This window comes from Panulirus ornatus, chromosome 58 (assembly GCF_036320965.1).
Source record: "Panulirus ornatus isolate Po-2019 chromosome 58, ASM3632096v1, whole genome shotgun sequence".
Classification (NCBI taxonomy): domain Eukaryota; kingdom Metazoa; phylum Arthropoda; class Malacostraca; order Decapoda; family Palinuridae; genus Panulirus; species Panulirus ornatus.
The window spans coordinates 23,545,211-23,560,243 of NC_092281.1; the positions used below are offsets into that span (position 1 = coordinate 23,545,211).

At 40.3% G+C, this 15,033-nt stretch overlaps 1 protein-coding gene across 2 annotated transcripts in view; it reads right to left on the reverse strand.

The window, feature by feature from the left end:
* LOC139766668 (WD repeat domain phosphoinositide-interacting protein 3) overlaps positions 1–15,033 on the reverse strand; it is a 105,413-nt gene that overhangs the window by 45,671 nt on the left and 44,709 nt on the right. For both annotated transcript variants that reach the window (XR_011716935.1, XM_071695568.1), the window contains exon 7: positions 5,831–5,952. Coding sequence is in view for 1 of the 2 variants with exons in the window: in XM_071695568.1 (XP_071551669.1) it covers positions 5,831–5,952 (122 nt within the window). In the remaining variant the exon portion in view is untranslated. The remainder of the gene's footprint in view (positions 1–5,830; positions 5,953–15,033) is intronic.

Sequence of the window (15,033 nt, forward strand, 5' to 3'; positions counted from 1 at the left end):
AGGTTCAGCAGGGTTGAGGGACAAGTTAGTTGGGATGAAAGCTTGACTGCAGAAAATTGAAAGAAGTGATTTGTTTTAGATATCTGGGAGTGGACTTACCAGAGAACAGAACCATGGAAGCGGAAGTGAGTCACAGGGTGAGGGAGGCGGCGAAGGTTCTGGGAACAATGAAGAATGTGTGGAAAGAAAGAACATTATCTCGGAGAGCAAAAATGGGTGTTTGAAGGAATAGTAGTTCCAACAATGTTATATAGTTGCAAGGCATAGGCTACAGACACGGTTGTATAGAGGAGGGTGGATGTGTTGGAAATGAAATGTTTGAAGACAACATGTGGTGTGAGGTGGTTTGATCGAGTAAATAATGAAAGAGTAAGAGAGATGTGTGAAAATAAGAAGAGTATGGTTGAGAGAGCAGAAGAGGTTGTGTTGAAATGGTTTGGACATATGAAGAGAATGAGTGAGGAAAAATTATGTGTCAGAGGTGGAGGGAACAAGAAGTGGGAGATGCCAAATTGGAGGTGGAAGGACAGAATGAAAAAGATTTTGAGCGATCATAATTTTCAACTCTGATTAAAAAAGGTATTTAATTCTTCTCCTGTTCTTATACTAAATTTACATTGCTTAAGTCTAACAGAAAGATCCTTACCAGTCTGCCCAACATAAAACTTATCACAATTTCTACAAGGCACTCTATAGCAGGGTTCCCACTCACATAAAATTCAAAGTTTTTCCTGGATATTTCCAGGATCTGTAAATGTTTTCCAGGATATTTTCTACAGGGTTTTCAGCCCACTTAATCTTAAATGGACTTCAATGGACAAACCATCTGAATAACACTGATCATTGGTTTGTGTTTGTTCTATTGAACACATTTATAAATTAGTTACCATGTTAGTTCTAATTATTTAGGATTGGACTTGTATTGACAGGACTATCAAGAGCTTTCTGTACGAGGCTGGCTTTCAATGCTTTATAAGCCACAAGAAGACCAATTTGCATGATACAGAAATTTTCTGACTCAGCACTGTGACTAAGGCCATTTACCTAAAATATTGGAAATCTATAGCATTCAAAGGATTTCCATAAAGGTCACCATTATTCTAAGTATTTGTATTTAACGATATTGCATTGGGAAAAAGACTTTAACCCAATCTGAGCCAATAAGAGTTGACTTGGCAAATGCGAAGCACATTTTTTAAAAAAATTGGCCATCACGTTCATTATAAACCATTGCTTTCATTACTCCATAACAGATGTGAGCAAGCGCTAACGAGACTGTGATTTCAGTTCAATTCGTACCATACAACTTGCCCCACAAAAAAGCCGCAATGTAGCAATAAAGTATATTCAGGGTACGAAAGTGAGGGACGAATGAGGCCCAAGGGAAGCAACCTTTTCCTAACTTCCGTTTCAAGGGTTTTTCCCGGATATTTTCAATTTTACACGTTTTCCAGGCCTTTTCCCGGCCGGGAGCACCTCAAATAAAATTCCCGGGTTTTTCCCGTTTTCCCGGTGGCATGGGAACCCTGCTATAGAAGCATCCTGCAGAACTTTCTGGTGAGTTCCTGATTAAGATATTCTTTATAGTATTGTTGTTGCTGATGGCAACATTTACATTAAAGGATTTAAGCAACATGGGAAGCAGAGTAAAATCATTATTAAAAGGGAGAACTAAAAGGTTCTTGGTGTCAAAGGAGGTTTGGGTTCAACTCCATAAAATGATTTCTTTTCCAACTTAAGGGATTTATCAATGAAAGATCTAGGATACTTTAACTTGGATCCAATAGAATATATCTTCTCACAGAGTCAATTAAAGATCTAGGATACTTTAACTTGGATCCAATAGAATATATCTTCTCACAGAGACTATGTTAAGGCCATCCAAGTGAGGACAAGCACACTACCTACCCCTGCCAGGGCTGCTATAGGCCAACCCATGATCTCCGGCTTCTGTGACACTTGTCAAAAGCCTGGTGCACTTGGGGATACTACCCAGGTATGCACCACGTACCCACGGGGGTTGAGTAAAAACACATGATAGCATCAGCGCCTTTCTATCCAGCTGGTAAGTTACGATGTAATCTGTAAGCCTTGTATCCTTACTGCAGGGTCCTTTTGGAAGCCAGACATCGTGGCTTTCAAAGGGTTAGAGACTTGTATTATAGATAACAAGTCTCTAGTGTTTGCTATGCGCTCTCAGATGCACACCAACATAAGAGCAGCTATCATGGCACCCTAGACGTCCTTCAGGGCACATGGGATCTAACCGGCAAAGACACCGTGCCTGTAACATCAGCCACCTTGAACTGGCGAAGCACATTGTGTCAAGAGAGTGCAAATGCTCTTGGAGGGGATAGGTCTTTCTTACTAGGACCTAGAGGTGTGCTCTGCAAAAGCCCAACCTGGACCCATTCCCTTTACAGGATGTGGTCCAAGAGCACATGTTAAAGTATGTAGCCTGCCTGTAACATCCAGTGTCTGCCCTTGAGCTGGTGTGGGAGTTCCTCCCTTGTGTGTTCATGGGGGGTGTGGTCTGGTTGTGCCCCATAGGCTATCATGGTGGGTACCAGTTCCCGATGGCAGTTTGGCATGACGGGGGAGTAGGGGTCTTGGCAGGGTAAGCCTGCTACTCCGGTCCGTCAGGCCACATTGGATGGTGTGCGGTGCTGGGGGGTGAACTGTGAGTCCAAGGATAAGGTAAGGTAAGGTACCAATGTCTCTCCTTCCTTCTGCCTTTGCTATCCACAGTCTGACCTGTTGCCTTCCTCTTGTTGACCCACACATCTCCAACTAACAATTTTTTCACTATCTACACTGAGTTAGTACCCCCTTTGTTCCTTGCACAGTAGTTAGCTTGAGCACCACACATTAACTAATTGCAAAAGGAAAAAACTCTGCAAACACTGCACTAGAGGTGCTCTCTGCCAGTGGCCTGTTAAGGTTGAGACGCTAAAGGCTAATAAGCAGCACTGGAGTTCACTAGTTATGGAAAGTCTATTGCTGCAGCCATCCCCTTGAGGGAGTTCCAGTTAGGAACAAATATAGATAGACAGATAGATAGACAGATAGATAAATAAACAGATAAACAGATATAAAGATAGACAGACATTGATACAGAAGATTACAGGTGTCAAAGATACAGATAGTCAGAAATAATGACCTGTCAGAGTAAATTTTTAACGTATGAATAATGTTTAAAGAACAAAAAATACATACAACTGTGACAATACTAATGGGATGCATGATATCAAGCCTTGCTAAAAATGATTAAGGATGTAATGTGTTCAGGTGTTCGTCATTCACTATAAAGAAAAAATAAAAAATCTCATTACATAAATAATGTTGGTCCTTGTTATCACCAAGGTTTGCTATTTATCGGTCCAACACCCCACCACACACATATGGAGGAGAATATACTCGTTTTATGGGTACTTTCTTCAATACTATATGATGTAAGATATTATGGTATTTCTTTCATAATTTTTTTGCAAAGGTTAATTACCTTTTCTGGGAGAATTTGCAATGATACTTCCGATCTCAAGGATCCAGTCTGGCTAGCCTCTTCAGATTAGTGTCTGCTTTCTGCAGAACATCATTCTTTATGTAGTGATGCATCAAGTTTTGCAAGAACTCTTTCAAGAACTCTCACGTGAATGGAAAGATAGGTGCATCTGTCTGTGTTGCATCTTGACAAGAAAGACCCTCAATTACCAGGTAGTACAAATAAAGAATTCCATCTCTGTTTCATTTACTGCATCCCTGCATGCTATTTTAACAGCCTTATATGAACTTGATTAAAAAGGCAATGTATTTTTCACTACAGGGTACATTATAAGAATATGCTAAGCTATTGGTATTTCTCTTTAAATCATGTATATGCTTTTCTTCTTTAACTGCACATCTCTGAAATTCTGGTCTTTTCCACAAACTAAACAACCTTTAAATTATGTATACATTTTTCTACTTTTACAACACCTATCTCAGAGTTTCTGTTCTACACAATCACAAACAGACTTGAGTAGAACCAGAGGTCTGTTGCTGCTTGAATCCTTTATATACTTTGACATTTCCTTGGAGAGGAAGCTTCCTGTTACCTTTAAAAAAAATCACATCCCATTAACTGTTCCAGCCTAGTTCTAGTTGTAGTAGCTTCTTTCTGAAGGCTTCCATGGACAATTTGAAGCCTACAATTTTCAATACTGAGAAGCTGAAGGAACTTCTGTGTCTTCCTCTCTTGCCGCATATCCATGTAGTCCTTTCAGTAATTGGCCAATCCACTGATATTTGTACTAATCACTTTGGATACGGAGAGGATGTATCGTACTTAAAGTGCTTAATTAGACTTTCAACGTTAACACAATCAAGGAGTTCAGATCTGACACACCTTAGAGGCTATCTGACTTGTTTCATAGTCCCAGTATCTGATAATTAGGTTTATCTGTTCATTCCAAAAAATGCTACTCATGCATTCACCAAAGGCTACAAAATTAAACTTTGCAACTTTAATCTTGTCAACAAACTGGTCCTGGATATAGCAATACAGTGCATAGCAAGAAAAGTTCCCAGCAATTTTACTAATCTGGAAACATCCACACATGAATATCTAAGTAATAATACATTGAAACAATCAGCATCCAGGTAACTTCTACCTTAAGATGTCAAGTCTGAGAACAGTAGTTCTGAAGGATCCTTGCATAGGCAGAGCTGTTGCACTCTTTGCAGCTGGAAAGGAAGAACTAATGTTTGATGTACCAAACAGCACATGATCATTATATGATTTGTCTGTCTTCAGTGCACAAAAGAGGCCAATGATCTTTGGTGAAAACAAAGAGGCTGCGTGGGTCAATAGTTTGTGTGTCTTCCCATTCATAAGACTTTTGATAGCACCAACATCCATATTTCCCATATCATATGATTTCTTGCATAATATGCAATAAGCCTGGTTAGGGTTGTCCTTAACTTCTTTAAGTCACGTTACATACTCTTCAGCATTTTTCCAAAACATTAAAAAAAAATCTTTGAAGCAATGATTACTGTATGCATTTCAGTATGTTTTTAGTTGTATGAAAACATGTGGGTATCAAAATAAAATATATGTGATTATAATTGTGTTGCATAAATGTAATGTAAATTCCTAGAGTAAATACTGTTAAAGGGAAGCATATGTAATGGTTTAATAAGATGGATGTTCTGTTAAATAGATAATGTAACTTAGAATAATATTACTAGGTTACATCACTAAAAAAGCTTGTTCCACTAAGTTATCATCATCATGCATATATTATGTGGGCTGAGTCTCAGAGGGATAAATCTACACAAAATTACTATACCAATTCTCCAGATATGATTTTAAATGGGATAAATACACACAAGATGACCATAATAATTCTCCAGATATAATCTGAAGTCCAAAATCTCAGTTCAATTAAAGGAAGAAAAATTGTCACCATATTAATTTTCAGACATAATCTTATGTACAACATCTCAGTTCAATAGAAGGAAGAAAAACAGTCAAGTCATGATATCACTGAACTTACTGCATGACAATCTAATGATTATCCATATAAGACTTAAGATGACATCTCATTCATAAATTTCCCTGATTTTTCCATAAACAGTATATTTTCACAATTTCTGGAAACATTTCCATGAAACCTTTTATTTCTATGTATTTTCCACGATTTCACTGATTGTGGGAACTCCGTTAAAGGAACTATCTCTGATTGTACCTTGTGATGGTATGATGAGTGGGCACATTAAAAAATGTCTTGATACTACTTAAAACATATTCAAATTATCTAATACTGTGATCAGAGTAGCTGTTACTTACCTATGACAGAGTTGCTAGTAGGACCAAAGGCACATATACACTGAGATCCACCAGGTACTTCAAACTTACAAAAACTCCACTTGCTGCTGAAGTATTTAGGCAGGAAAGATGCTGATGCTAAGCTGTTGAAAAAAGACTGGCTCTTACTTTTTTGAAGTGAACAAAAATGTTGAGGAAAGACTGGCTTTTACTTTTTGGAGTGAACAAAATAATCTTGATTCATGTCTTGTCCATGATAATTCTTCAAGAAAACTTTTTTCTACTAATCCACTAATTTTTCCACTAATGGAAAATGGATACTGTATAGCAGACACAATTTTTCCACAGTCAGGGTAAATGATGCATAGAGAATTTTCTCTAATCATTTCTGCTGTTGATGCCTATATACTTTTGAACTTTAAAAACAAAAGGACAACACATAAAACAAGTGATGAAGAATTCTATAAACTGACATGGTTATTACCTACTGAAGCAGGCAAAAAGAAAACTGAAAACACTTTCTCTAATTTTGGCAAAACCCTATGGGCAGCTGTGAGAGCACATGCTCAGTGGGAGGTTAAAACAGTGCTAAAGGAATTACCGGATTCCATCTGCTTGTGGTTATGTTGTAAGTGAAAAGTCACCTTTGGCAAGGCTGTATCACCATCTGTTGACAAAAGGGAGTAAAATCTCATTAAAGAACTTCTCACTCCAAGGGAGTCCATCATTTCCTTGCAACTGGATGTAATAATAATAACCACTGAAAATGAGATGTATCCATGAGAATTCAACCCCTATGACCAGTATGACATATGGGGTTAGTAGATGCTCATTACTCGAACAAAATGACCTTTTATACAGCATCCTACCCAGGGATATAACATGAATGCCTGGAGCGAGATGGCAAAATGCCATTACCCTCCTACATTCACTGGGCAATAACTGCTGTCTGTGCCTTGAGTCTGCTACTGAGAGAGAGAGAGAGAGAGAGAGAGAGAGAGAGAGAGAGAGAGAGAGAGAGAGAGATGGCTGGGAAAATATGCAAATGCTTACAGGACTTTGCTAACATTATGGAAATAGTTGTTCATCCTTCAAAACCTTCATTACTCAAATATGGACTCAGCATTATGAGCATATAAGAGCAATTCCACCTGGAGATGGAGTTTAAAAAAAATTCTGAGTTTTTATTTTATTTTTCATTTTGCTTTGTCACTGTCTCCCGCGTTAGCAAGGTAGCGCAGGCAAACAGACGAAAGAATGGCCCAACCCACCCACATACACATGTATATACTTACACGTCCACACACACAAACATACATACCTATACATCTCAACATATACATATATATATATATATACACACACAGACATAAACATACATACACATGTACATAATTCATACTGTCCGCCTTTATTCATTCCCATTGCCACCCCGCCACACATGAAATAACAACCCCCTCCCCCCTCATGTGCATGAGATAGTGCTAGGAAAAGACAACAAAGGCCCCATTCATTCACACTCAGTCTCTAGCTGTCATGTAATAATGCACCGAAACCACAGCTCCCTTTCCACATCCAGGCCCCACAGAACTTTCCATGGTTTACCCCAGACGCTTCACATGCCCTGGTTCAATCCACTTACAGCATGTCGACCCCGGTATACCACATCGTTCCAATTCACTCTATTCCTTTGCATGCCTTTCATCCTCCTGCATGTTCAGGCCCCGATCACTCAAAATCTTTTTCACTCCATCTTTCCACTTCCAATTTGGTCTCCCACTTCTCCTCATTCCCTCCACCTCTGACACATATATCCTCTTGGTCAATCTTTCCTCACTCATTCTCTCCATGTGACCAAACCATTTCAAGACACCCTCTTCTGCTCTCTCAACCACACTTTTTTCATTACCACACATCTCTCTTACCCTTTTATTACTTACTCGATCAAACCACCTCACTCCACATATTGTCCTCAAACACCTCATTTCCAGCACATCCATCCTCCTCCACACAACTCTATCCATAGCCCACGCTTCGCAACCATATAACATTGTTGGAACCACTATTCCTTCAAACATACCCATTTTTCCTTTCTGAGATAATGTTCTCAACTTCCACACATTCTTCAACACTCACAGAACTTTCACCCCCTCCCCCACCCTATGATCCACTTGCGCTTCCATAGTTACATCCACTGCCAAATCCACTCCCAGATATCTAAAACACTTCACTTCCTCCAGTTTTTCTCCATTCAAACTTACCTCCCAATTGACTTGTCTCCCAACCCTACTGTATCTAATAACCTTGCTCTTATTCACATTTACTCTCAGCTTTCTTCTTTCACACACTTTACCAAACTCGGTCACCAGCTTCTGCAGTTTCTCACATGAATCAGCCACCAGCGCTGTATCATCAGCGAACAACAACTGACTCACTTCCCAAGCTCTCTCATCCACAACAGATTGCATACTTGCCCCTCTTTGCAAAACTCTTGCATTCACCTCCCTAACAACCCCATCCATAAACAAATTAAACAACAATGGAGACATCACACACCCCTGCCGCAAACCTACATTCACTGAGAACCAATCACTTTCCTCTCTTCCTACATGTACACATGCCTTACATCCTCGATAAAAACTTTTCACTGCTTCTAACAACTTGCCTCCCACACAATATATTCTTAATACCTTCCACAGAGCATCTCTATCAACTCTATCATATGCCTTCTCTAGATCCATAAATGCAACATACAAATCCATTTGCTTTTCTAAGTATTTCTCACATACATTCTTCAAAACAAACACCTGATCCACACATCCTCTACCACTTCTGAAACCACACTGCTCTTCCCCAATCTGATGCTCTGTACATGCCTTCACCCTCTCAATCAATACCCTCCCATATAATTTCCCAGGAATACTCAGCAAACTTATACCTCTGTAATTTGAGCACTCACTTTTATCCCCTTTGTCTTTGTACAATGGCACTGTGCAAGCATTCCACCAATCCTCAGGCACCTCACAATGGGTCATACATACATTAAATAACCTTACCAACCAGTCAACAATACAGTCACCCCCTTTTTTAATAAATTCCACTGCAATACCATCCAAACCCGCTGCCTTGCCGGCTTTCATTATCCGCAAAGCTTTTACTACCTCTTCTCTGTTTACCAAATCATTTTCCCTAACCTTCTCACTTTCCACACCACCTCAAACAAAACACCATACATCTGCCACTCTATAATCAAACACTTTCAACAAACCTTCAAGATACTTACTCCATCTCCTTCTCACATCACCACTGCTTGTTATCACCTCCCCATTAGCCCCCTTCACTGAAGTTCCCATTTATTCCCTTATCTTATGCACTTTCTTTACCTCCTTCCAAAACATCTTTTCATTCTCCCTAAAATTTAATGATACTCTCTCACCCCAACTCTCATTTGCCCTCTTTTTCACCTCTCGCACCTTTCTCTTGACCTCCTGCCTCTTTCTTTTATACATCTCCCACTAAATTGCATTATTTCCCTGCAAAAATCATCCAAATGCCTCTCTCTTCTCTTTCACTAATAATCTTACTTCTTCATCCCACCACCCACTACCCTTTCTAATCTGCCCACCTCCCACGCTTCTCATGCCACAAGCATCTTTTGAGCAAGCCATCACTGCTTCCCTAAATACATCCCATTCCTCCCCCACTCCCCCTACATCCTTTGTTCTCACCTTTTCCATTCTGTACTCAGTCTCTCCTAGTACTTCCTCACACAAGTCTCCTCCCCAAGCTCACTTACTCACACTACTCTTTTCACCCCAACATTCTCTCTTATTTTCTGAAAACCTCTACAAATCTTCACCTTCGCCTCCACTAGATAATGATCAGAAATCCCTCCAGTTGCACCTCTCAGCACATTAACATCCAAAAGTCTCTCTTTCGCGTGCCTATCAATTAACACGTAATCCAATAATGCTCTCGGGTCATCTCTCCTACTTACATACATATACTTATGTATATCTCTCTTTTTAAACCAGGTACTCCCAATCACCAGTCCTTTATCAGCACATAAATCTACAAGCTCTTCACCATTTCCATTTACAACACTGAGTCTTATTTATCATATTTATCATTTATTTATCATTATACTTTGTCACTGTCTCCTGCGTTAGTGAGGTACTGCAAGGAAACAGATGAAAGAATGGCCCAACCCATAATGTGTCTACATAATGGTCCAGCCGACTACTTCTACCTAATGCTCCTGCACATGTTCCTACCTACAGGTACACCAACGATTTTCCGGCGCTCTTGGCTCCAAAGCCTTGCCGGATTAACCAATATGTAGGACCAACTGTGGTCATGTAATAATAATTCATCAACACATCTTGTATCTTAACTTTCTAAAAGGGGAAACAGAAGAAGGAGTCATGTGGGGAGTGCTCATCCTCCTCGAAGGCTCAGATTGGGGTGTTTAAATGTGTGTGGATGTAACCAAGATGAGAAAAAAGGAGAGATAGGTAGTATGTTTGAAGAAAGGAACCTGGATGTTTTGGCTCTGAGTGAAATGAAGCTCAAGGGTAAAGAGGAAGAGTGGTTTGGGAACGTCTTGGGAGTAAAGTCAGGGGTTGCTGAGAGGACAAGAACATGGGAAGGAGTAGCACTACTCCTGAAACAGGAGCGGTGGAAGTATGTGATAGAGTGTAAGAAAGTAAACTCTAGCTTCATATGGGTAAAACTGAAAGTGGATGGAGAGAGATGGGTGATTATTGGTGCATGAGAAGAAAGATCATGAGAGGCAAGTGTTTTGCGAGTAGCTGAGAGTGTGTTAGTAGTTTTGATGCACAAGACCGGATTATAGTGATGGGTGATTTGAATGCAAAGGCGAGTAATGTGGCAGTTGAGGGAATAATTGGTGTACATGGGATGTTCAGAGTTGTAAATGGAAATGGTGAAGAGCTTGTAGATTTATGTGCTGAAAAAGGACTGGTAATTGGGAATATCTGGTTCAAAAAGAGATATACATAAGTATACGTATGTAAGTATGAGAGATGGCCAGAGAGCGTTATTGGATTACATGTTAATTGATAGGCATGCGAAAGAGAGGCTTTTGGATGTTAATATGCTGATAGGTGCAACTGGAGGGATGTCTAATCATTATCTTGTGGAGGCAAAGGTGAAGATTTGTAGAGGTTTTCAGAAAAGAAGAGAGAATGTTGGGGTGAAAAGAGGGGTGTGAGTAAGTGAGCTTGGGAAGGAGACTTGTTTGAGGAAGTACCAGGAGAGACTGAGTACAGAATGGAAAAAGGCGAGAACAAAGGATGTAGGGGGAGTGGGGGAGGAATGGGATGTATTTAGGGAAGCAGTGATGGCTTGCTCAAAAGATGCTTGTGGCATGAGAAGCGTGGGAGGTGGGCAGATTAGAAAGGGTAGTGAGTGGTGGGATGAAGAAGTAAGATTATTAGTGAAAGAGAAGAGAGAGGCATTTGGACGATTTTTGCAGGGAAATAATCCAAATGAGTGGGAGATGTATATAAGAAAGAGGCAGGAGGTCAAGAGAAGGGTGCAAGAGGTGAAAAAGAGGGCAAATGAGAGTTGGGGTGAGAAAGTATCATTAAATTTTAGGGAGAATGAAAAGATGTTTTGGAAGGGGGTAAATAAAGTACGTAAGACAAGGGAACAAATGGGAACTTCAGTGAAGGGGGCTAATAGGGAGGTGATAACAAGTAGTGGTGATGTGAGAAGGAGATGGAGTGAGTATTTTGAAGGTTTGTTGAATGTGTTTGATTATAGAGTGGCAGATATAGGGTGTTTTGTCTGAGGTGGTGTGGAAAGTGAGAGGGTTAGGGAAAATGATTTGGTAAACAGAGAAGAGGTAGTAAAAGCTTTGCGGATGATGAAAGCCAGCAAGGCAGCAGGTTTGAATGGTATTGCAGTGGAATTTATTAAAAAAGGGGGTGACTGTATTGTTGACTGGTTGGTAAGGTTATTTAATGTATGTATGACTCATGGTGAGGTGCCTGAGGATTGGCGAAATGCTTGCATAGTGCCATTGTACAAAGGCAAAGGGGATAAAAGTGAGTGCTCAAATTACTGAGGTATGACTTTGTTGAGTATTCCTGGGAAATTATATGGGAGGGTATTGATTGAGAGGGTGAAGGCATGTACAGAGCATCAGATTGGGGAAGAGCAGTGTGGTTTCAGAAGTGGTAGAGGATGTGTGGATCAGGTGTTTGCTTTGAAGAATGTATGTGAGAAATACTTAGAAAAGCAAATGGATTTGTATGTTGCATTTATGGATCTGGAGAAGGCATGTGATAGAGTTGACAGAGATGCTCTGTGGAAGGTATTAAGAATATATGGTGTGGGAGGCAAGTTGTTAGAAGCCGTGAAAAGTTTTCATCAAGGATGTAAGGCATGTGTACGTGTAGGAAGAGAGGAAAGTGATTGGTCCTCAGTGAATGTAGGTTTGCAGTAGGAGTGTGTGATGTCTCCATTGTTGTTTAATTTGTTTATGGATGCAGTTGTTAGGGAGGTGGATGCAAGAGTTTTGGAAACAGGGGCAAGTATGCAGTCTGTTGTGGATGAAAGAGCTTGGGAAGTGAGTCAGTTGTTGTTCGCTGATGATACAGTGCTGGTGGCTGATTAGTGTAAGAAACTGTAGGATCTGGTGACTGAGTTTGGTAAAGTGTAAGAAACAAGAAAACTGAGAGTAAATGTGAATAAGAGCAAGGTTATTAGGTACAGTAGGGTTGAGAGACAAGTCAACTGGGAGGTAGGTTTGAATGGAGAAAAACTGAAGAAAGTGAAGTGTTTTAGATATCTGGGAGTGGATTTGGCAGTGGATGGAACCATGGAAGCAGAAGTGAATCATAGGGTGGGGAAGGGGGTGAAAGTTCTCGGAGTGTTGAAGAATGTGTGGAAGTCGAGAACATTATCTCAGAAAGCAAAAATGGGTATGTTTGAAGGAATAGTGGTTCCAACAATGTTATATGGTTGTAAGGCATGGTCTATGGATAGAGTTGTGCGGAGGAGGGTGGATGTGCTGGAAATGAGGTGTTTGAGGACAATATGTGGAGAGAGGTGGTTTGATCGATTAAGTAATAATTGGGTAAGAGAGATGTGCGGTAATAAAAAGAGTGTGGTTGAGAGAGCAGAAGAGGGTGTTTTGAAATGGTTTGGTCACATGGAAAGAGTGAGTGAGGAAAGATTGACCAAGAGGATATATGTGTCAGAGGTGGAGGGAACGAGGAGAAGTGGGAGAACAAATTGGAGGTGGAAAGATGGAGTGAAAAAGATTTTGAGTGATCAAGGCCTGAACATGCAGGAAGGTGAAAGGCGTGCAAGGAATAGAGTGAATTGGAACGATGTAGTATACCGGGGTCGACGTGCTGTCAATGGATTGAGCCAGGGCATGTGAAGCGTCTGGGGTAAACCATGGAAAGTTCTGTGGGGCCTGGATGTGGAAAGGGAGCTGTGGTTTCGGTGCATTATTACATGACAGCTAGAGACTGAGTGTTAACGAATGTGGCCTTTTCCTAGCGCTACCTCACACACATGAGGGGGGGGAGGGGGTTGTTATTTCATGCGTGGTGAGGTGGTGATGGGAATGAATAAAGGCAGACAGTATGAACTATGTACATGTGTATATATGTATATGTCTGTGTGTGTATATATATATGTATATGTTGTGATGTATAGGTATGTATATTTGCGTGTGTGGACGTGTATGTGTATACATAAGTATGTGGGTGGGTTGGGCCATTCTTTCGTCTGTTTCCTTGCGCTACCTTGCTAATGCGGAGACAGCGACAAAGCAAAAAAAAAAAAAAAATCTCTAACCCACTAATTATACATCTCCCATGTGTCTAGCATATACCATGGATTGCTAGAAATTTAAATTAAACAAATATTAAATGTTTGAGCATCCTAAGATGGAAAGCTTGTCCTTAGATTGTTTGAATCCTGTGGGGTCTTATTCGTCTTCTGTTGTTAGTGTTTTCCTAGGTGTGCATCACCAGAATAATGCAGTTTCATCTGCATCATACACCTGCTCAGGACTGAGGTGCTCATCAGCTACGAGTTTCGCAAATTCATCCACATACTCGGTAGCTCCTTTGTGGTTTGCAGACTGCTTTTCTCCGTACACCTTATTCATGAAAATTCCATAATGCTTCTTGAATCTCTGAGGCCATCCTTCACTATAGTCATGCTCATGTTGTAATTTAAGCTCTTTTTGGAACAACTTAGCCTGATTCATTATCATGCTACCTGACAAGTCCACGCCATCATTCCAACGCTGTCGAAACTATTCCATTATCACTCACTCGTACTCAGTACTCTTACCATCTTTCGTAGTTTTTCTAATCGTCATTTGCTTCTTGGAATCAGTCTGCAAAGAATTTCAATATTTTCTCCCTGCGCTTCTTTATATCTTAAACAGTTAATGAACCAATACAGTAGATGTCACACAGCTTACACACCGAAACACCATGGTCCATTTTTTCAACAGTTCTACTTTATCTTGGATCAATATGGACTGGAGTTTAAGTTTGACACCATGACTGACACTCTCATATGTCTTAGAAGCCATAGCTAGGGTTAAATTTAAGCAAAATATGCTACGAATCTCACAGAATTGCAGTAACACCACCAACAAAAGAAGTGTAAAGAATGTAAATAAGCACCCCTTACACACAACGCCATCTGAGGCGACCAGTAAACTAGTCTGGTGGCTGTGGTAATATCAAGTTTCCTCATGTAATTTTGTCTGGACTTAAGGAGGTACCGAACCATCAGTTGCCGGAAATATGGTGGTGTACCAGTACTACTTCTACCTAATGCTTCTGCCTAATGTTCCTACCTGCTATTTCTATCTGCTGCTTCTATCAATTTACTAAAATGCAGGGCTAGCACACAGTACTCACCACAGGAAAATCTACCGCTACAAATAATAGATGTGTGAGTTACATGTTCTCATCTCTTATGTGGGACAAGGAGAGGTTGTATGTTTGTGGACAGCATGTTAGCAGTCCACATGTGGGTGGGGCAGAAAAAAGAAATACTGGAAAGGAAAAAAGAATTGAAGAAATTAACTACCATAAATGATAACATGCAAATATTTTGAATGTCAGTGGACATACATGGCCTGTCCATGCTCTGGGTTTCTGTAGATTTTTTTGAGTAGCACCATTCCAGGATTTCACCCATAATGTCACTTTATATGCTTT